At 44.9% G+C, this 23,438-nt stretch overlaps 1 protein-coding gene across 1 annotated transcript; it reads right to left on the bottom strand.

Moving 5' to 3' along the window:
- Positions 1 to 12,394: 12,394 nt before the first annotated feature.
- Positions 12,395 to 16,441, bottom strand: LOC125542410 (delta(7)-sterol-C5(6)-desaturase-like). The gene is made up of 3 exons (XM_048705448.1): positions 16,049 to 16,441; positions 13,336 to 13,641; positions 12,395 to 12,941 (listed from the first exon to the last, which is right to left on the bottom strand). Exons 1-3 carry the CDS (start codon positions 16,287 to 16,289, stop codon positions 12,652 to 12,654), a joined length of 837 nt encoding a protein of 278 aa, XP_048561405.1. The 5' UTR covers positions 16,290 to 16,441; the 3' UTR covers positions 12,395 to 12,651.
- Positions 16,442 to 23,438: the final 6,997 nt, after the last annotated feature.

Genomic DNA, 23,438 nt, shown 5'->3' with positions numbered 1-23,438 from the left:
TAGCTGGTGATGAGTAAGTAATGATTAAGGCGAAGCTTCTCGCTCCAAGCTCCAAATAGCGCCCGCGGCAGAGAAACCGACATTTACACGGCCATGGCACCAAAATCAACATATCTCGCCATTCCCTTCCAATATATATGCAGCCGTCGCCACCTCAGTCCCATGCAAGTACCGACACATACTACGACCCAGGCCACCAGGTCGCTGTCCCAGTGCCGGGCGTGTCCACCTCCGCCTTCCGGTGCGAGCCGTACGTCGGGACGAGTAGTAGTGAGAAAACAATGCAACACGTCGCTGGCAATAATCAAGCCAACTGTAACTGCATGTGACTGTAAGCATAGTGGCAACTGTTTTTTTTTCAGTAAGATAAGAGAGTTAGCATTTGTCAGGTAGGTTGGTTCCAATGTTTTGCATCGAAGGCGCCACGACGTCCAGCAAGTAGGCAAGTAGCTAGACCTGTACCGTTGTACGCTCGCCAGCTGCATGGACAAGGTACAAAAAGTATATGATGGCTTGGACTTGTGCAACCAAAAGTACGTGCAATGGCAAATTCCGTGTAGGATGGACGGCGACGGATCGACGCAATGAACCCAACCAATTCGTCGACGGACGACGAGCCAGTGGCACGCCTCCGGCCACGTACGCGTGCACTGGGCCGGGCGTACGTGCTGTGCAAGGAACGGACGTGCGTATGCCCCTACGTACGCATGGTCTACGTGTGAGCGATTAAACTAAACTTGATCAGTTGTGTTTGGTCTAGTTTAACCAATCGTTGCAACTATAGTAGTGCTATCTTTGGGCATCTTTTGTTGGCGCCTCCTCGGCGAATGGTGATCCCGACCGGCCGGCCGGTGGTCGACTTTTCGTAGGAATCGAAATCAAACTTGGCAGCGGAAGAAATTGATTGATTGAACGGTGGTAGTGGTGCTAGTCACACGTCTTAGTCGCGATGAGGCCGACCGGTACGGTCACGTACAAACTACCCTGGTCGATCGACGGAAAAATGATATGTGCATGTTTGGAACATGACAATTGATGTACTGGGAATTCAAACGAAACGACTCGAGTTGTGACGGATTGTGTCTAAAACCCAAGAGGAAGAAGAAGAAGAAGAAGAATCATGTGGTAGGAATTATCTCATTCTAAAATATTGAAGACCATGTAGGAATTCTGACATGGAACGGTAGAATAGTACATGCCAATGCTTCTGATTTTCTTCTTCAAAAGACATGTGAAATTATCTCATTCTAAAATGTTGAAGACCATGTAGAAGAAGAAGAAGAATATGGTAGGAAATATCTCATGGAACAGTAGACTAGTACGTACGTGTCATACGCGCTGTTCTTCACGAGTGATTGATTACTGGCGCACGCACTACTAGCATAGAGTTTCTAGCTCGTCTCGTACGTCGGGGTACCGAAATTCTTTCACCGCCGATGCTTGACAAGTACAACCACTACTAGTAAAAAGCCTAATAGTAGCGCGGACAAGTACAACCATTACTGATTTTCTTTGGTTTTTCTTTGATTTTCTATTTTCTTTATTTTTTCCATGTTTTTCTTTAAGTTTCTCATTGTTTTTCATTTATTTATTTTCATTTTTGTGTGTTTTTCATCGGTTTTCATAAGGGTTTTTCTTTTAATTTTTCATCTGTGTGTTTCCTTTATGGTTTTCATTGGCTTCTTTTGGGTTCTGGTCTTCAGTGTTTCTTTACCTTTTTTATTCTTTTTTTTCAACGCATGTCTAATTTTTTCACACACATTGTATATAGCAAGAGCATTTTTATACATGTTTAACATTACTCACATACATAATTAATTCTCTAATATATATTTTGATGTCTACTTCTTTCATACATATTGTATATAGCAAAAACTTTTAATACATGTTTTGATTTCTACATCTTTTATTACATATTGTATATTTTTTGTATTCGTATGGAACATTTGTTTAGACCAAAGTTTTAAATCGCGGGCAAAAAGACCGCTCTCGCGCCGCTATCTCCGCGTGAAATCAGCCCCTCGATTTGTTGGGGAACGTAATAATTTTAAAAAATTTCCTACGCACATGCAAGATTATGATGATGCATAGCAACGAGAGGGGAGAGTGTTGTCTACGTACCCTCGTAGACCGAAGCAGAAGCGTTGACGCAACGTCGAGGAAGTAGTCGTACGTCTTCCCGGTTCAACCGATCCAAGCACCGTTACTCCGGCACCTCCGAGTTCTTGGCACACGTTCAGCTCGATGACGTTCCCCGGGCTCTGATCCAGCAAAGCTTCGGGGAAGAGTTCCGTCAGCACGACGGCGTGGTGACGATCTTGATGTTCAACCCCGCAGGGCTTCGCCTAAGCACCGCTACAATATGACCGAGGTGTAATATCGTGGAGGGGGGCACCGCACACGGCTAAGGAACGATCACGAAGATCAACTTGTGTGTCCTAGGGTGCCCCCTTGCCCCCGTATATAAAGGAGCCAAGGGGAGGGGGCGGCCGGCCAAGGAGGGCGCGCCAAGGGGGAGTCCTACTCCCACCGGGAGTAGGACTCCCTTCTTTCCTAGTTGGATAAGGAGAAGGGGAAAGATGAGGAAGAGGGAAAGGAAAGGGGGGGGGGCGCCGCCCCCCTTCCCTTGTCCTATTCGGACTAGGAAGGGGAGGGGCGCGCGGCCACCTCTTGCCTCCTTTCCTCTTCTCCCTTAAGGCCCATGTAGGCCCAATAACCCCCCGGGGGGTTCCAGTAACCCCCCCGGTACTCCGGTAAAATCCCGATTTCACCCTGAACGATTCCGATATCCAAATATAGACTTCCAATATATCGATCTTTATGTCTCGACCATTTCGAGACTCCTCGTCATGTCCATGATCACATCCAGGACTCCGAACAACCTTCGGTACATCAAAATACATAAACTCATAATGAAACTGTCATCGTAACGTTAAGCGTGCGGACCATACGGTTCGAGAACAATGTAGACATGACCGAGACACGTCTCTGGTCAATAACCAATAGCGGAACCTGCATGCTCATATTGGTTCCTACATATTCTACGAAGATCTTTATCGGTCAGACCGCATAACAACATACGTTGTTCCCTTTGTCATCGGTATGTTACTTGTCCGAGATTCGATCGTCGGTATCTCAATACCTAGTTCAATCTCGTTACCGGCAAGTCTCTTTACTCGTTCCGTAATACATCATTTCGCAACTAACTCATTAGTTGCAATGCTTGCAAGGCTTATGTGATGTGCATTACCGAGAGGGCCCAGAGATACCTCTCCGACAATCGGAGTGACAAATCCTAATCTCGAAATACGCCAACCCAACATGTACCTTTGGAGACACCTGTAGAGCACCTTTATAATCACCCATTTACGTTGTGACGTTTGGTAGCACACAAAGTGTTCCTCCGGTAAACGGGAGTTACATAATCTCATAGTCATAGGAACATGTATAAGTCATGAAGAAAGCAATAGCAACATACTAAACGATCGGGTGCTAAGCTAATGGAATGGGTCATGTCAATCACATCATTCTCCTAATGATGTGATCCCGTTAATCAAATAACAACTCTTTTGTTTATGGTTAGGAAACATAACCATCTTCGATTAACGAGCTAGTCAAGTAGAGGCATACTAGTGACACTCTGTTTGTCTATGTATTCACACATGTATTATGTTTCCGGTTAATACAATTCTAGCATGAATAATAAACATTTATCATGATATAAGGAAATAAATAATAACTTTATTATTGCCTCTGGGGCATATTTCCTTCAGTCTCCCACTTGCACTAGAGTCAATAATCTAGATTACACAGTAATGGTTCTAACACCCATGGAGCCTTGGTGCTGATCATGTTTTGCTCGTGGAAGAGGCTTAGTCAACGGGTCTGCAACATTCAGATCCGTATGTATCTTGCAAATATCTATGTCTCCCACCTGGACTAGATCCCGGATGGAATTGAAGCGTCTCTTGATGTGCTTGGTTCTCTTGTGAAATCTGGATTCCTTTGCCAAGGCAATTGCACCAGTATTGTCACAAAAGATTTTCATTGGACCCGATGCACTAGGTATGACACCTAGATCGGATATGAACTCCTTCATTTGCTGCTTCCGAAGCAGCTATGTACTCCGCTTCACATGTAGATCCCGCTACAACGCTTTGTTTAGAACTGCACCAACTAATAGCTCCACCGTTTAATGTAAACACGTATCCGGTTTGCGATTTAGAATCGTCCGGATCAGTGTCAAAACTTGCATCAACGTAACCTTTTACGATGAGCTTTTTGTCACATCCATATATGAGAAACATATCCTTAGTCCTTTTCAGGTATTTCAGGATGTTCTTGACCGCTGTCCAGTGATCCACTCCTGGATCACTTTGGTACCTCCCTGCTAGACTTATAGCAAGGCACACATCAGGTCTGGTACACAGCATTGCATACATGATAGAGCCTATGGCTGAAGCATAGGGAACATCTTTCATTTTCTCTCTATCTTCTGTAGTGGTCGGGCATTGAGTCTTACTCAATTTCACACCTTGTAACATAGGTAAGAACCCTTTCTTTGCTTGATCCATTTGAACTTCTTCAAAACTTTGTCAAGGTATTTGCTTTGTGAAAGTCCAATTAAGCGTCTTGATCTATCTCTATAGATCTTAATGCCTAATATGTAAGCAGCTTCACCGAGGTCTTTCATTGAAAAACTCTTATTCAAGTATCCCTTTATGCTATCCAGAAATTCTATATTATTTCCAATTAGTAATATGTCATCCACATATAATATCAGAAATGCTACAGAGCTCCCACTCACTTTCTTGTAAATACAGACTTCTCCAAAAGTCTGTATAAAACCAAATGCTTTGATCACACTATCAAAACGTTTATTCCAACTCCGAGAGGCTTGCACCAGTCCATAAATGGATCGCTGAAGCTTGCACACTTTGTTAGCTCCCTTTGGATCGACAAAACCTTCTGGTTGCATCATATACAACTCTTCTTCCAGAAATCCATTCAGGAATGCAGTTTTGACATCCATCTGCCAAATTTCATAATCATAAAATGCAGCAATTGCTAACATGATTCGGACAGACTTAAGCATCGCTACGGGTGAGAAGGTCCCATCGTAGTCAATCCCTTAAACTTGCCGAAAACCTTTTGCGACAAGTCGAGCTTTGTAGACAGTAATATTACCGTCAGCGTCAGTCTTCTTCTTGAAGATCCATTTATTCTCAATTGCTTGCCGATCATCGGGCAAGTCAACCAAAGTCCATACTTTGTTCTCATACATGGATCCCATCTCAGATTTCATGGCTTCAAGTCATTTTGCGGAATCTGGGCTCACCATCGCTTCTTCATAGTTCGTAGGTTCATCATGATCTAGTAGCATGACTTCCAGAACAGGATTACCGTACCACTCTGGCGCGGATCTCACTCTGGTTGATCTACGAGGTTCAGTAGTATCTTGTTCTGAAGTTTCATGATCATCATCATTAGCTTCCTCACTAACTGGTGTATGTGTCACAGAAACAGGTTTTTGTGATGTACTACTTTCCAATAAGGGAGTAGGTACAGTTACCTCGTCAAGTTCTACTTTCCTCCCACTCACTTCTTTCGAGAGAAACTCCTTCTCCAGAAAGTTTCCGAATTTAGCAACAAAAGTCTTGCCTTCGGATTTGTGATAGAAGGTGTATCCAATAGTTTCCTTTGGATATCCTATGAAGACACATTTCTCCGATTTGGGTTCGAGCTTATCAGGTTGAAACTTTTTCACATAAGCATCGCAGCCCCAAACTTTCAGAAACGACAACTTTGGTTTCTTGCCAAACCACAGTTCATAAGGCGTCGTCTCAACGGATTTTGATGGTGCCCTATTTAACGTGAATTCGGCCGTCTCTAGAGCGTATCCCCAAAACGATAGCGGTAAATCAGTAAGAGACATCATAGATCGCACCATATCTAGTAAAGTACGATTACGACATTCGGACACACCATTACGCTGTGGTGTTCCGGGTGGCGTGAGTTGTGAAACTATTCCATAATTTTTCAAATGTACACCAAACTCGTAACTCAAATATTCTCCTCCACGATCAGATCGTAGGAATTTTATTTTCTTGTTACGACGATTTTCAACTTCACTCTGAAATTCTTTGAACTTTTCAAATGTTTCAGACTTGTGTTTCATTAAGTAGATATACCCATATCTGCTTAAGTCATCTGTGAAGGTGAGAAAATAACGATATCCGCCACGAGCCTCAACATTCATCGGACCACATACATCTGTATGTATGATTTCCAACAAATCTGTTGCTCTCTCCATAGTATCGGAGAACGGTGTTTTTGTCATCTTACCCATAAGGCACGGTTCGCAAGTATCAAGTGATTCATAATCAAGTGGTTCCAAAATCCCATCAGTATGGACTTTCTTCATGCGCTTTATACCGATATGACCCAAACGGCAGTGCCACAAATAAGTTGCACTATCATTATCAACTCTGCATCTTTTGGCTTCAACACTATGAATATGTGTGTCACTACTATCGACGTTCAATAAAAAATAGACCACTTTTTAAGGGTGCATGACCATAAAAGATATATTACTCATATAAATAGAACAACCATTATTCTCAGATTTAAATGAATAACCGTCTCGCATCAAACAAGATCCAGATATAATGTTTATGCTTAATGCTGGCACCAAATAACAATTATTTAGGTCTAATATTAATCCCGAAGGTAGATGTAGAGGTAGCGTGCCGACTACGATCACATCGACTTTGGAACCGTTTCCCATGCGCATCGTCACCTCGTCCTTAGCCAATCTTCGCTTAATCCGTAGTCCCTGTTTCGAGTTGCAAATATTAGCAACAGAACCAGTATCAAATACCCAGGTGCTACTGCGAGAATTAGTAAGGTACACATCAATAACATGTATATCACATATACCTTTGTTCACCTTGCCATCCTTCTTATCCGCCAAATACTTGGGGCAGTTCCGCTTCCAGTGACCAGTCTGCTTGCAGTAGAAGCACTCAGTTTCAGGCTTGGGTCCAGGTTTGGGTTTCTTCTCTTGAGTAGCAACTTGCTTGCCGTTCTTTTTAAAGTTCCCCTTCTTCTTCCCTTTGCCCTTTTTCTTGAAACTAGTGGTCTTGTTGACCATCAACACTTGATGCTTCTTCTTGATTTCTACCTCCGCAGCTTTCAGCATTGCGAAGAGCTCGGGAATAGTCTTATTCATCCCTTGCATATTATAGTTCATCACGAAGCTCTTGTAGCTTGGTGTCAGTGATTGGAGAATTCTGTCAATGACGCAATCATATGGAAGATTAACTCCCAATTGAATCAAGTGATTATTATACCCAGACATTTTGAGTATATGCTCACTGACAGAACTGTTCTCCTCCATCTTACAGCTATAGAACTTATTGGAGACTTCATATCTCTTAATCTGGGCATTTGCTTGAAATATTAACTTCAACTCCTGGAACATCTCATATGCTCCATGACGTTCAAAACGTCGTTGAAGTCCCGATTCTAAGCCGTAAAGCATGGCACACTGAACTATCGAGTAGTCATCAGCTTTGCTCTGCCAGACGTTCATAACATCTGGTGTTGCTCCAGCAGCAGGCCTGGCACCCAGCGGTGCTTCCAGGACGTAATTCTTCTATGCAGCAATGAGGATAATCCTCAAGTTACGGACCCAGTCCGTGTAATTGCTACCATCATCTTTCAACTTTGCTTTCTCAAGGAACGCATTAAAATTCAATGGAACAACAGCACGAGCCATCTATCTACAATCAAGCATAAACAAGCAAGATACTATCAGGTACTAAGTTTCATGATAAATTTAGGTTCAATTAATTTACCGTCGTGATCCCCATCTTCGAAGCACCGTCGTGATCACCATCGTCACCGGCGCGACACCTTGATCTCCATCGTAGCATCGTTGTCGTCTCGCCAATCTTATGCTTCCACGACTATCGCTACCGCTTAGTGATAAAGTAAAGCATTACAGCGTGATTGCATTGCATACAATAAAGCAACAACCATATGGCTCCTGCCAGTTGCCGATAACTCAGTTACAAAACATGATCATCTCATACAATAAAATTTAGCATCATGTATTGACCATATCACATCACAATATGCCCTGCAAAAACAAGTTAGACGTCCTCTACTTTGTTGTTGCAAGTTTTACGTGGCTGTTACGGGCTTAAGCAAGAACCAATCTTACCTACGCATCAAAACCATAACGATAGTTTGTCAAGTTGGTGCTGTTTTAACCTTCGCAAGGACTGGGCGTAGCCACACTCGGTTCAACTAAAGTTGGAGAAACTGTCACCCGCAAGCCACCTATGTGCAAAGCACGTCGGGAGAACCGGTCTCGCGTAAGCGTACGCGTAATGTCGGTCCGGGCCGCTTCGTCCAACAATACCGCTGAACCAAAGTATGACATGCTGGTAAGCAGTATGAATTATATCGCCCACAACTCACTTGTGTTCTACTCGTGCATATAACATCAACATATAAAACCTAGGCTCGGATGCAACTGTTGGGGAACGTAGTAATTTCAAAAAAATTCCTACGCACAAGCAAGATCATGGTGATGCATAGCAACGATAGGGGAGAGTGTTGTCTACGTACCCTCGTAGACCGAAGCGGAAGCGTTGACGCAACATAGAGGAAGTAGTCGTACGTCTTTCCGGTTCAACCGATCCAAGCACCGTTACTCCGGCACCTCCGAGTTCTTGGCACACGTTCAGCTCAATGACGTTCCCCGGGCTCCGATCCAGCAAAGCTTCGGGGAAGAGTTCCGTCAGCACGACGGCGTGGTGACGACCTTGATGTTCAACCGTTGCAGGGCTTCGCCTAAGCACCACTACAATATGACTGAGGTGTAATATCGTGGAGGGGGGCACCGCACACGGCTAAGGAACGATCACGAAGATCAACTTGTGTGTCCTAGGGTGCCCCTTGCCCCCGTATATAAAGGAGCCAAGGGAAGGGGGCAGCCGGCCAAGGAGGGCGCGCCAAGGGGGAGTCCTACTCCCACCGGGAGTAGGACTCCCTTCTTTCCTAGTTGGATAAGGAGAAGGGGAAAGAGGGGGAAGAGGGAAAGGAAAGGGGGGGGCGCCGCCCCCCTTCCCTTGTCCTATTCGGACTAGGAAGGGGAGGGGCGTGCGGCCACCTCTTGCCTCCTTTCCTATTCTCCCTTAAGGCCCATGTAGGCCCAATAACCCCCCGGGGGGTTCCGGTAACCCCCCCCGGTACTCCGATAAAATTCCGATTTCACCCTGAACGATTCTGATATCCAAATATAGGCTTCCAATATATCGATCTTTATGTCTCGACCATTTCGAGACTCCTCGTCATGTCCATGATCACATCTGGGACTCCGAACAACCTTCGGTACATCAAAATACATAAACTCATAATGAAACTGTCATCGTAACGTTAAGCGTGCGGACCCTACGGTTCGAGAACAATGTAGACATGACCGAGACACGTCTCTGGTCAATAACCAATAACGGAACCTGCATGCTCATATTGGTTCCTACATATTCTACGAAGATCTTTATCGGTCAGACCGCATAACAACATATGTTGTTCCCTTTGTCATCGGTATGTTACTTGTCCGAGATTCGATCGTCGGTATCTCAATACCTAGTTCAATCTCGTTACCGGCAAGTCTCTTTACTCGTTCCGTAATACATCATTTCGCAACTAACTCATTAGTTGCAATGCTTGCAAGGCTTATGTGATGTGCATTATCGAGAGGGCCCAGAGATACCTCTCCGACAATCGGAGTGACAAATCCTAATCTCGAAATACGGCAACCCAACATGTACCTTTGGAGACACCTGTAGAGCACCTTTATAATCACTCATTTACGTTGTGACGTTTGGTAGCACACAAAGTGTTCCTCCGGTAAACGGGAGTTACATAATCTCATAGTCATAGGAACATGTATAAGTCATGAAGAAAGCAATAGCAACATACTAAACGATCGGGTGCTAAGCTAATGGAATGGGTCATGTCAATCAAATAACAACTCTTTTGTTTATGGTTAGGAAACATAACCATCTTCGATTAACGAGCTAGTCAAGTAGAGGCATACTAGTGACACTCTGTTTGTCATGTATTCACACATGTATTATGTTTCCGGTTAATACAATTCTAGCATGAATAATAAACATTTATCATGATATAAGGAAATAAATAATAACTTTATTATTGCCTCTAGGGCATATTTCCTTCACGATTTACTTCCTCCCCAAAATCGCGGGAGATCGCGCCGCAATCGCCGGAGAACGCGTCGTTTCTTTCTTAACGATCGCGGCAAACTTTCCTTCCGCTATTTCCCATCGCCCACGATTTAATCTTTGGTTTAAACACACTCAATTGTTTTTAAATGCGTTTCGAACATTTTTCAAACACAAGTTGGAATATATTTCTAATGATTAAAAAAATATTTTTTTAAGTGCACAGACTTTTTTTAACATTGTATGGAAATGTCATGAACATATGTTTTTTGAAACACTTGAATGTTTTTTGAACGGTACGGAGCAAATTTCGTTGAAATACATGAATATTTTTTTTACATTGAATAAACATTTTCTAAATATGCCATGTACTTTTTTTGATACGGGTGATAATTTTTTGAATGCCACAAATATTTTATTGAATATTATCAACATTTTTAAAATTTACGCTAACAATTTTTGATACCGTGTTAACATTTTTCAAATTCGTGGTTTTTTTAGTTTTTTGAAAATAATTTAAGTTATGGAATATATGTACTTCAAGAGCGTTGATCGTGTAATAAAAAAACCTTTTTTCTAACTTTTGTTTCTAACGGAAGATCGCATATGTAGAAGGCTTTTTGTAGACACTCACGTGCACAAGAATCAAACTCTATGAGCTACTCGTGCTGCCAACTTCAACGCTCCACAAAAAAACAGGATACGGCTCCGCTCAGTGGCCAGCTTCATGCCGGAAGTAAGCCGGCGCAAGGTGGGCGAAACCTGGCCTTTGGCTCTGCCCATCTGTCCTGCCTGGATTTGATCAGAACGAGCAGTGGGCACGCACGCACGCACGCTTAAGAATTTCAAGATGATATACCGGCTCAGTTTCTCAAAGTTGTTCATAGGGATAGGATATGTGTGTATGCATTCATAAAAATAAGTGTATGCGCGTATGTATGAGCGCTTACGTCTATACTGATGTTCAAAAAAAAGAACAGAGTGTTGTAACATGCGAATACTAATGTCCAAGAGAGACAGTTAAAAAAGAAACACAAGACCAACTCGATGGAGAACACAACTAACTAGAGACGCACGCACATACTGATGCTACTCCGTTTCGGCATCCGAGATTCGCACGATTTTTATCACTATTACGAGAAAAAAAATATGCGCATTTGGTTGATGTACAGGAGCTACCAACATGTTCAGTCTTAGGGCAACTCCAACGCACGACCTCCAACGGACGTCCGTTTCGTCCGTTTGAGGTGGCAAACAGACGCGCACATTCGTTTGCGGTTGTGCGGCCATTGTGCATCCACCCAGCCAGGCGTACCCAAAGTGTCTGTGTGTTTGGACTTAAATTTTGGCCCCAAACTAACCCAAATAAACGTTGCAAATAATATAAAAACATTAAAACATCCACACCTTCACAATAGGCAAGTTCAACACAGTTCTTAATTAAACTAAAACTTAAAAGATATAAAATAAATTAGATGGCCCGTCGCCGCTGAGGCCGCTGTTGTCTTCAAGAGCACTTCTGTCAGAATCAGACAAATGCAGAGAGACTAAAAGAAGAAAGCCGGAAGTTCTAAAGAATTCTTGGAAAACTAGCTGATGGTATTCTCTCAGTCTGTTTTATTCTTTTGGTGGGCAGCAGCAGCAGCAGCAGCAACATGGCCAGCGATTCCACAAAAAACACTATTACCATCAGAGACATGCAGGAAAACTACAGAGAAAGTACCCAATGGAAAACCAAGTCACGATGACAACTCCATATAAATCACATTTGGGAGCTGATGAATTTGATATTTCGAACCCATGTTCATTCGTGAGACAAGAAAGAACAAGAACTATGCAGGAACAGCGATGCTACGCCTGTTGCCACTATTCATCCATTGCTGGATATGTTTTTTTTTTGTTCTTATACCTCTCAAGTGAATTTTATTTTTTCCACATGTTTGTAGAACATCACTTCTCCAGCATAATATATACTGCTCCAGAACTGAAACATACCTTGTCCAGGGTATTTGTTTCCAGAATTTCTAGAACATTTGAAAACACACCTTGTCCAGCGTACTCGGTTTCCACCCGGATTTATTTTTTCTCCAAACCACTATGAACTTTGTGTGCAAAAACAGCATCAAGCCCTATGTATATAACAACAAACAAACCCATCATGCTGCCGAAAAGGGTACAAGCCCCTTGATTTCACCGCATCCCAGAGGAACAAAGCTAAATAAACAACCTTATTATTTCCACCTACCAGACTGAGACTGAAACAGCACACCGCTAACTGTCGTAAACACAACATCAAACATCTTTCAGCACAATAAACAGATGGAGGGTTAAGCCTTTAACACTTCTACTACACTTCACATTGCTACAGAGACGAAAAGACCGCGCTCGCACGAGCTCAGTCCTTCTTGAGGAGATCCTCCGGCTCGCGGAGGGTGCCAAACAGCCAGTCCATCCACACGGTGTAGTGGCCGTAGTTGTGCCGGTACGTCGTGTGGTGGATGGTGTGGTAGCCGGCGCCCATCACCGGCCAGATCTTGCCATGGATGCAGTCGTGGATGTTGGCCGTCCACACCGCCTCTATGAATAACAGAGCAATGTGCGTCCTGAAGTGCATCGGGAGAAGGAACAGAGCAATCACGTGCGATATGGCTTGCAGTATCCCGTCCAATGGATGGAATGCTAGTCCTGGAAGGAACAAAAGGCGTAGATTAGAGCTGTCCCTAATGAAGAGGCAATTCAATTTCTACCCGTCAGAGGGGCAAAACATTAAATTAAAGAAGCCCAGTGTCTGCCGCATTCTGAATAATTATTCCAGAGTACAAATAAACCATTATACTCAAGTATACTGACATACAGATAGCGTCATAAGAACAATTATAAGCAAGGGATTAATATTTATTAGCAATGGATTAACATTTCACAAGAACAAGAAACAGGAACGCTAACGTAAGCTAAGCCCGTTATCTAGAACCCTTGTTCATCACTGTTACAGCGAAGTTATATACTCTAGCACATCTAGCACAGAAGAAAAGAGATGCATTTGCCATATTCAAGAATCAACAGCTCAATAAGAACTTACCAGCAAATGGTGATAGGGTATTCTCCTTGTTGTAAATGTGGTGGGTTGCATGTAGGTGCTTGTATAGTGGCTTTATGTCATGCAACTCTCTGTGCATCCAGTAAATTCCAAACTCCACAAAGATGAGATATAGAGACACATAGACAATGTACATAGGCCAACCAACTTCGCTGATATGAAAGAAACACCGTGTCCATCCACTCTCAATCATGTGCTCAGATACGGACGGAAGAGCACAGTAGAAAGGCATAGCCTTTGATGCAACAATTATTTGCTTCTTCATAGCTTCTACTGTAGGGACAGCATCTGCATCAAATAACATAATGTTTCAGCAAGGCGTTTTATAAATCCTTATCAAATACACCTATACACAAGGTTTTAAAATTACTCGAATAAATCCATAGGACGAACAGGAAAATCGAGCAGAAGTGAAGTGCGTGCGATAATTGTGGCACTTACTGGCCATTTGGAGTTAAAGAATGAAGACAAACCATATAAGCAAATTTATCTTACAAAGTACTTTCATAATATGTAATTTTTGCTACCATGTTAATTAAAATGCATTGGGGAATATGGAAGGTCAGAAATGATTTATATTACTGAGCAGAACGAAAAAAAATAGTACTGCTATCTATTTAGACCATCAGCCAGCAGTTAAAGAGGGTAAGAGTCACAAAGTTAATATAAATGATCTGCATGCATCTTCTGTTTTGGTTGGGCCTGCAAACTGGTTTATTTCCATGAACCTGTTTGCGTCACACTTGCCTGATGATGTTTGTTATCAGTTTAATTATGTTATGAAATTGGGGGGGGGGGGGGGGATCTGAAAAATTAAAAGCGATTGTTGACATGACGTTTAAGATAAAGTTCCACTTCCAGACTATAAAACACTAAATCACATCAAACACTAAAGTAGTGATCTAAATCTAAAAGATCTTATATTACAGAGGGAGTATATTACAGTGATGATGAACAAATAAATTGGACTAACAGCTTTGCTTGCACAGAACAGTATCATGTAGCAAACTGGAATTCAATTTCCAAAGAAGCAGGAATTCCAGCTGAAAAGGTTCTATTACAGTTGTCTCGAACCTAAGAAAAACAAAAAGCATCTTGGTCCCATAGGACAATCAAGTCAACAATCGCTAAACACAAGTGTACACCAGATAAGATAGGCTGCCATATCCTTTTTGTTAGTGTTTTCTGAAGAGACACCCTGCCTTTCTTTAGCTGTGAATTCAATTATGAGTTTTTGTTCGAGAAGATAGGGTGCCATATCCTTCTTATTACTGTTTTCTGAAAGAGACACTCTGCCTTTTTTAGTTGTGAATTCAATTATGAGTTTTTGTTCGAGTGGTCCAGAACGTGGGTGCACCCAGAACATCATGCAATTATCTCCATAAAGATACAGGAGTTAGATAAATATCTACCACACAGGTCCCCCATCTATTCATAGTACTGGAAGACGAGCTGTCTAGTATGAGCATATGCACGATTGCAAGGTCCTGGACGTTTCAGAAAATGCCCAGGAGAAAGCATAACAAGAAGTAGTATCTGTAGTTCTGTAAAATAGAAATAAAATATATTTTCAGATCATATCAGTGCCTTCTTTTTGGAGTTGGAGGAGCATTTAAGCATAAGCAAACACGGAAATTGACGGGTTGACAGAGACGACCATTTGTTACAATGTGATCGAGTCATGACGAGTATGAGGATATGCCTGATTGCAGACGGGTCATGACAAGTATGGGGGACATTTCAGAAAATTGCCCAGGACAGAGCATAAATCAGCAAGTTGTAGCTGTACTACTGTACTATTTAAGCAATGTTGCCAGATCGACAGAGACCTCCATTTGTTGCCATGTGATTGAGCTAAGAAGCCGGCACAAGTAATCAATTAAAACATGATGCAATCTGGCAAGGCATTAGAAAAACGCCCCGAAAACGTTAGCAGTCCAAGCATACATCAGCCACTTAAAAATGTTAGTGGTCTACATCTCTGTCATCTAACTTGGTTCGCGATCTGACCGAGAACACAGAATTTAAATGTGGCACCAATCAAAAGGCAGACCTTTTGAACAGCTTGGTTAATTATGCATCCATGCTACTGATTACTGAATGCTACGCACCTCAACCAAGCAGTGATAAAACAGGAGGTTTGTTCCAACTAGGTAGCAAATAGCAGTTCGATCAAGCAACAAGCTGCTTATTGTTGCTTGAAAAAGCAGCAGGAATGGACTTCAGCGATCTGTTTCGACAGAGAAATATCTGTTCAGCCGATCTTCGTGACCATCGACGAGCCAGCAGACAAATCCAAGATGTGACCCCAAACCCACCTCATCCAACAACCAGACTGGGAGGTAGGAGCTGAGCCCAGGCGGAGCACCTGGCGGATAAATCACCACGAAGCCCCCCGAATCGTGAGCAGTGAACTCCAAACGGACCACTGATAATTGGGGATCGAAAAGCGGCGGCATTCCTTTCCCTCACCAACCAATCAAACCTCTCGCCGTCATTTTCTTGGCTCACGGGACCAGTGAAAGAGGCCGAAGCCCAAATCCCTTTCACGGAACACGCTTAGCCCCAGTAAATCATCCTCCTCGGAGGATTAGAAGAGCCAATCAACAGGGGGAGGGGGAGAGGGATTGATACTGCTGGTACTGGGATTCTAGGACGGCATGGGGGGAGGGGAGGGGTTAAGGAAAGGCGGGACCTTTGGGGATGTAGGCGTTGCGCTTCCAGTAGTAGATGACGAAGCACCAGAGGAAGCCGGTGGCGAAGTAGAGGAGGTAGCCGCCGATGCAGTTGCGCAGCCAGGAGCGGAGCGGGTGCGGCAGCGCCCGCCACCAGCCGCCGCCGCCCGGCACGACGGCGCTGAGGAAGATCTCGTTGTACCAGCCCGTCTCCTCCCGGAACAGGCCCCAGTAGTCCTGCTCCGCCGCCGCCGCCGCCATTGCCGGCAGCCGTGGGAGTGTCTGGTGGGTGGAAAACGTGGGGGGAGGGATGCTCGGTGGCTGCGGGGTGGGGTTTTAAAAGGCAGGGTGGAGGGCGGTGCGATCTGGACACCAACACCGCGGCCGCATGTGCCCAGGTGGGGCGGGGGTCTCGTCTCGTCCCCGTCCCCGTCCTTTGTGTTGCCCGAAGGAGGGCGTGACAGAAATGCCGGCGACTCAGGGGCGCTGGATCCATGCCGTGGGAATCATCGGCTGCCAAAAATTGTTCGGTGGCCACTCGGTTTTAACCTTGACGGCTAGCTAAATTTTGATGAATTCATATCGGCACGACGCCGTTCTCGTCTTGTATACACACCCATGTGACATGATAACCGTCGATTTTCTTTCGGAGCACGCATATGGTTCTAATAAAGCATTAATTAAATACAAGATACCGTAGAAGGATTGTTCTGCGGTTCTCGATTCGAAAGAAAAAGAAATACATAAAAATTATGTGATAGAAAAAATATATTTTACCAACTCTATCTCGACAATCACCCCCTTAGGCCTTCCTATCCTTTTGTAAATTTCATTTCCAATTCGTTGTGTTTCTATATACTCCTCATTGCTTGGATTAAATTTCGAGACAATTGCTCAAATCCCCTTCCGCTATTCTTAGGTCCGCCTTCCCCTTATTGCTCAAAAATCAAATTATTTGTGTTTATAGAAACACAAACTGACAAGTGAATACGTCGATTCTCTTATGGCAGGCGCCACCTCACTTCCCCGCTCTTCTCTTTATTGAGGACAATACCGTGATTGGAGGTGTTGTTGTTCTTCTACAGCTTCTCCTATATTGCTACACATCCAACGCTTCACAATAAATAAATCGTGGTGGCGCCTCTCATTTCTTTTCTGTTTTAGTTTTATTTTGTCATATTGAGGTCTCCACATCCCTACGAGTAGTGATGAAAACGAAATGGACTTTCGTCCACTCCGGAATACATGGAAACATAACGAAATGGAAATGAAAATAAACGCGTAAACTTACAAAAGAACCGGATTTTTCTTCTTTTTATGGAAATGGAAGCCAAAAATGAAACATCTTTTTCCGGTGCAAACATCGTTTGCCGATGAATTAGAGCGAGCTTACCTTACCTTGCTCGAATCCAGGCCCTCATTCTTCGAACCGCCATTTCGAAAGCAAAAATCGGCAGTTTTGTGCAGTTTTGACCATAATTAAGATGGCTTTATGCAAAGTTCTCACCCGCTGGGCTGCCTGCGCTTGTGCGGTGTCACTTCACGTGCAATGTGGTTGCCAAACAATTTTTTGTTTTTGTTTGATTAGATTAGGCTGGACAAGCCTGAGACACCGTGGGGAACACATATAGTATCTCTCTGTCCGTCGCCAGCGTGCATTCCAGTTGGCCGTGGGCCCGCGGGCTGCGTCTACCGGCAAAACTTGGTGCCGCCGTAGGTATTGCGAGCAAACATTCACGCCTGTATTGCCCCAGTCCCATGGCTGTGCCTCAGGAAACACGGTGCACATGATACGCCGTGCGCCGTGCGCGAGACGAGGCGGCGCCGCCCCTCGGCGGAACTCCCGGCTGGCCCGCGGTCGCCGGCCGGTCCCCGGCTAAAAGCATCTCTAGCACATCCTATAAAAAGTCGTAACCCGTAAAATAACCGTCGAAATACGGGTTGGCGTGGAAAATTATGTCCGAACAAACCCCGCAAACGCGTCCGATCCGTAGAAGTTTTTTTTTTGGGGGGGGGGGGGCAAAAGTGTGCCCTCAACCTTTGGATTCACGGGGCGGGAGGCCGACCCGAGCTCGCCCACTATCCGCAGTGAGATTTGGCGTGAGGAAAATTTCTGCGTGGCTGTTCCCGCTCCCCCCCCCCCTCCTCGGCCGCCATTGCCCGCCACTTCGCGCTCCGGTCCATCTTCCCTGCCATTCTTCGCCGTCATGGAAGTCTCCCGGCCGTCCCCCGTCACCGTGGAGGTCGCGCACGCGCAATCCCCTCCGGCGGATCTCGTCGCCGGCCATGTCGCCCCCGCCGTCGCCCAAGGCCCCAACGCGCCTGCCCGCAAGCGGCAGCGCAATGTTGTCGTGCAGGACGGCAATCCGGCTGGCCCCGCCGGAAAGGCACGCGCGTCGGGTACCGCCGCCGCTGCGTGATCTACCCGGCAACTGGCGGAGAAGGGGAGCAAGGTTTCGGGCGTGAAGCGAAGGAAGGTTCTTACGAAAAGGTCGGCGCCTTCGTCCACTCCCTCCGGCCCGACGAGATGTTCCCCGACAATGTCGTTCAATGGCGCTGCTTCCACCACAAGCGAGGTGTTCGATGAAATGGCCGGAAGGTATGCATCGTCGATCTTTTGTTCTTGCTTCGCTTTTCGGCGTTGTGGTTGTTCTTGACTTGATGTCCCTCAATGTAGCGGTGGTTCAAACAATGCCACTGCCGAGTTCGTGAACTTGTTGGACACCAACGCCGTCGATATCGATAGTTTTGATTACAATGAAAGGAGGGTGGCGTGGATGATCTGTTGGAGAACGTTGCAGAACGTTGCAGAAAACAAAAATTTTCCTACGGTTTCACCAAGATCCATCTAGGAGTTCATCTAGCAACGAATGATTAGATGCATCTACGTAACTTGTAGATCGCGAGCGGAAGCGTTCAAAGAACGGGGATGATGTAGTCGAACACGACGTGATCCAAATCACCGATGACCAAGCGCCGAACGGACGGCACCTCCGCGTTAAACACACGTACGGAACGGATGACGTCTCCTCCTTTCTTGATCCAGCAAGGGGGAAGGAGAGGTTGATGAGATCCAGCAGCACGACGGCGTGGTGGTGGATGCAGGGCGTCACAGTAGCAGGGCTTCGCCTATACTACGAGAGAGAGACGTAACGGGGAGAGAGGGAAGCACCAAAGGCTGAGGTATGAAGTCCTCCCTCTCCTCAACTATATATAGGAGGGCCAAGGGGGGGGTGCGCCAGCCTAGGAGATCCAATCTCCTAGGTGCGGCGGCCAGGGGAGGTTTCCCTCCCCCCCAAGGCACCTAGGGGTGCCTTCCACTAGTGGGACTTCCCCATGGAAACCCTAGGCGCATGGCCTATTGGGGCTGGTGCCCTTGGCCCATGTAGGCCAAGGCGCACCCCCTACAGCCCATGTGGCCCCCGGGGCAGGTGGCCCCACCCGGTGGACCCCCGGGACCCTTCCGGTGGTCCCGGTACAATACCGGTGACCCCGAAACTTGTCCCGATGGCCGAAAGCACTTCCTATATATAATGCTTTACCTCCGGACCATTCCGGAACTCCTCGTGACGTCCGGGATCTCATCCGGGACTCCGAACAACATTCGGGTTACTGCATACTACATATCTTATAACCCTAGCGTCACCGAACCTTAAGTGTGTAGACCCTACGGGTTCGGGAGACATGCAGACATGACCGAGACGACTCTCCGGTCAATAACCAACAGCGGGATCTGGATACCCATGTTGGCTCCCACATGCTCCACGATGATCTCATCGGATGAACCACGATGTCGAGGATTAATCAACCCCGTATACAATTCCCTTTGTCAATCGGTATGTTACTTGCCCGAGATTCGATCGTCGGTATCCCAATACCTTGTTCAATCTCGTTACCGGCAAGTCACTTTACTCGTACCGTAATGCATGATCCCGTGAACCACTTGGTCACCTTGAGCTCATAATGATGATGCATTACCGAGTGGGCCCAGTGATACCTCTCCGTTATATGGAGTGACAAATCCCAGTCTCGATCCGTGTCAACACAACAGACACTTCCGGAATTACCTGTAGTGCACCTTTATAGTCACCCAGTTACGTTGTGACGTTTGATACACCCAAAGCACTCCTACGGTATCCGGGAGTTACACGATCTCATGGTCAAAGGAAAAGATACTTGACATTGGAAAAGCTCTAGCAAATGAACTACACGATCTTGTGCTATGCTTAGGATTGGGTCTTGTCCATCACATCATTCTCCTAATGATGTGATCCCGTTATCAATGACATCCAATGTCCATAGCCAGGAAACCATGACTATCTGTTGATCAACGAGCTAGTCAACTAGAGGCTTACTAGGGACATATTATGGTCTATGTATTCACACGTGTATTACGATTTCCGGATAATACAGTTATAGCATGAATAAATACAATTATCATGAACAAAGAAATATAATAATAATACTTTTATTATTGCCTCTTGGGCATATTTCCAACGTCTCCCACTTGCACTAGAGTCAATAATCTAGTTACATTGTGATGAATCGAACACCCATGGAATTCTGGTGTTGATCATGTTTTGCCCTAGGGAGAGGTTTAGTCAACGGATCTGCTATATTCAGGTCCGTATGTACTTTACAAATCTCTATGTCTCCATCTTGAACATTTTCACGAATGGAGTTGAAGCGACGCTTGATGTGCCTTGTCTTCTTGTGAAACCTGGGCTCCTTGGCAAGTGCAATAGCTCCATTGTTGTCACAAAAAGAGTTTGATTGGCCCCGACGCATTGGGTATGACTCCTAGGTCGGTGATGAACTCCTTCACCCATATTGCTTCATGTGCTGCCTCCGAGGCTGCCATGTACTCCGCTTCACATGTAGATCCCGCCACGACGCTCTGTTTGCAACTGCACCAGCTTACTGCCCCACCATTCAAAATATACACGTATCCGGTTTGTGACTTAGAGTCATCCAGATCTGTGTCGAAGCTAGCGTCGACGTAACCCTTTACGACGAGCTCTTCGTCACCTCCATAAACGAGAAACATTTCCTTAGTCCTTTTCAGGTACTTCAGGATATTCTTGACCGCTGTCCAGTGTTCCTTGCCGGGATTACTTTGGTACCTTCCTACCAAACTTACGGCAAGGTTTACATCAGGTCTGGTACACAGCATGGCATACATAATAGAACCTATGGCTGAGGCATAGGGGATGACACTCATCTCTTCTATATCTTCTGCCGTGGTCGGGCATTGAGCCGAGCTCAATTTCATACCTTGCAAAACAGGCAAGAACCCTTTCTTGGACTGATCCATTTTGAACTTCTTCAAAATCTTATCAAGGTACGTGCTTTGTGAAAGACCTATGAGGCGTCTCGATCTATCCCTATAGATCTTGATGCCTAATATCTTGATGCCTAATATATAAGCAGCTTCTCCAAGGTCCTTCATTGAAAAACTCTTATTCAAGTAGGCCTTGATGTTGTCCAAGAGTTCTATATCATTTCCCATCAAAAGTATGTCATCTACATATAATATGAGAAATGCTACAGAGCTCCCACTCACTTTCTTGTAAACGCAGGCTTCTCCATAAGTCTGCGTAAACCCAAACGCTTTGATCATCTCATCAAAGCGAATGTTCCAACTCCGAGATGCTTGCACCAGCCCATAAATCGAGCGTTGGAGCTTGCACACCTTGTTAGCATTCTTAGGATCGACAAAACCTTCCGACTGCATCATATACAATTCTTCCTTAAGGAAACCATTAAGGAATGCCGTTTTGACGTCCATTTGCCATATTTCATAATCGTAGAATGTGGCAATTGCTAACATGATTCGGACAGACTTTAGCTTCGCTACCGGTGAGAAAGTCTCATCGTAGTCAACCCCTTGAACTTGTCGATAACCCTTAGCGACAAGCCTAGCTTTATAGATGGTCACATTACCATCCGCGTCTGTCTTCTTCTTAAAGATCCATTTATTTTCTATGGCTCGCCGTTCAATGCGCAAGTCAGTCAAAGTCCATACTTAGTTTTCATACATGGATCCTATCTCGGATTTCATGGCTTCCAGCCATTTGTTGGAATCCGGGCCCGCCATTGCTTCTTCATAGTTCGAAGGTTCACCGTTGTCTAACAACATGATTTCCAAGACAGGGTTGCCGTACCACTCTGGTGCGGAACATGTCCTTGTGGACCTTCGAATCTCAGTAGGAGCTTGATCAGAAGTATCTTGATCATCATCAATAACTTCCTCTCTAGTCGGTGCAGGCACCTCAGGAACATTTTCTTGAGTTGCGCCATTTGCCGGTTCAAGAGGTAATACCTCATCAAGTTCTACTTTCCTCCCACTTACTTCTTTCGAGAGAAACTCTTTCTCTAGAAAGGATCCATTCCTGGCAACAAAGATCTTGCCTTCGGATCTGAGGTAGAAGGTATACCCAGCAGTTTCTTTAGGGTATCCTATGAAGACGCATTTTTCCGACTTGGGTTCGAGCTTTTCAGGTTGAAGTTTCTTGACATAAGCATCGCATCCCCAAACTTTTAGAAACGACAGCTTAGGTTTCTTCCCAAACCATAATTCATACGGTGTTGTCTCAACGAATTTCGGCGGAGCCCTATTTAAAGTGAATGCGGCAGTCTCTAAAGTATAGCCCCAAAAAGATAGCGGTAAATCGGTAAGAGACATCATAGATCGCACTATATCTAATAGAGTGCGATTACGACGTTCGGACACACCGTTACGCTGAGGTGTTCCAGGCGGCGTGAGTTGTGAAACTATTCCACATTTTCTTAAGTGTGTGCCAAATTCGTGACTCAAGTATTCTCCTCCACGATCTGATCGTAGAAACTTGATTTTCCTGTCACGTTGATTTTCAACCTCACTCTGAAATTCCTTGAACTTTTCAAAGGTTTCATACTTGTGTTTCATTAAGTAGACATACCCATATCTACTCAAGTCATCAGTGAGGGTGAGAACATAACGATAGCCACCGCGAGCCTCAACACTCATTGGACCGCACACATCAGTATGTATGATTTCCAATAAGTTGGTTGCTCGTTCCATTGTTCCTGAGAACGGAGTCTTGGTCATTTTTCCCATGAGGCATGATTCGCACGTGTCAAATGATTCATAATCAAGAGACTCTAAAAGTCCATCTGCATGGAGCTTCTTCATGCGTTTGACACCTATGTGACCAAGGCGGCAGTGCCACAAGTATGTGGGACTATCATTATCAAACTTACATCTTTTGGTACTCACACTATGAACATGTGTAGTAATACGCTCGAGATTCATTAAGAATAAACCATTGACTATCGGAGCATGACCATAAAACATATCTCTCATATAAATAGAACAACCATTATTCTCGGATTTAAATGAGTAGCCATCTCGTATTAAACGAGATCCTG

Source organism: Triticum urartu, chromosome 3 (genome assembly GCF_003073215.2).
Source record: "Triticum urartu cultivar G1812 chromosome 3, Tu2.1, whole genome shotgun sequence".
Lineage (NCBI taxonomy): Eukaryota > Viridiplantae > Streptophyta > Magnoliopsida > Poales > Poaceae > Triticum > Triticum urartu.
The sequence above is the reverse complement of the archived record's forward strand: the minus strand, read 5'-3'. Positions and strand labels throughout refer to the sequence as shown.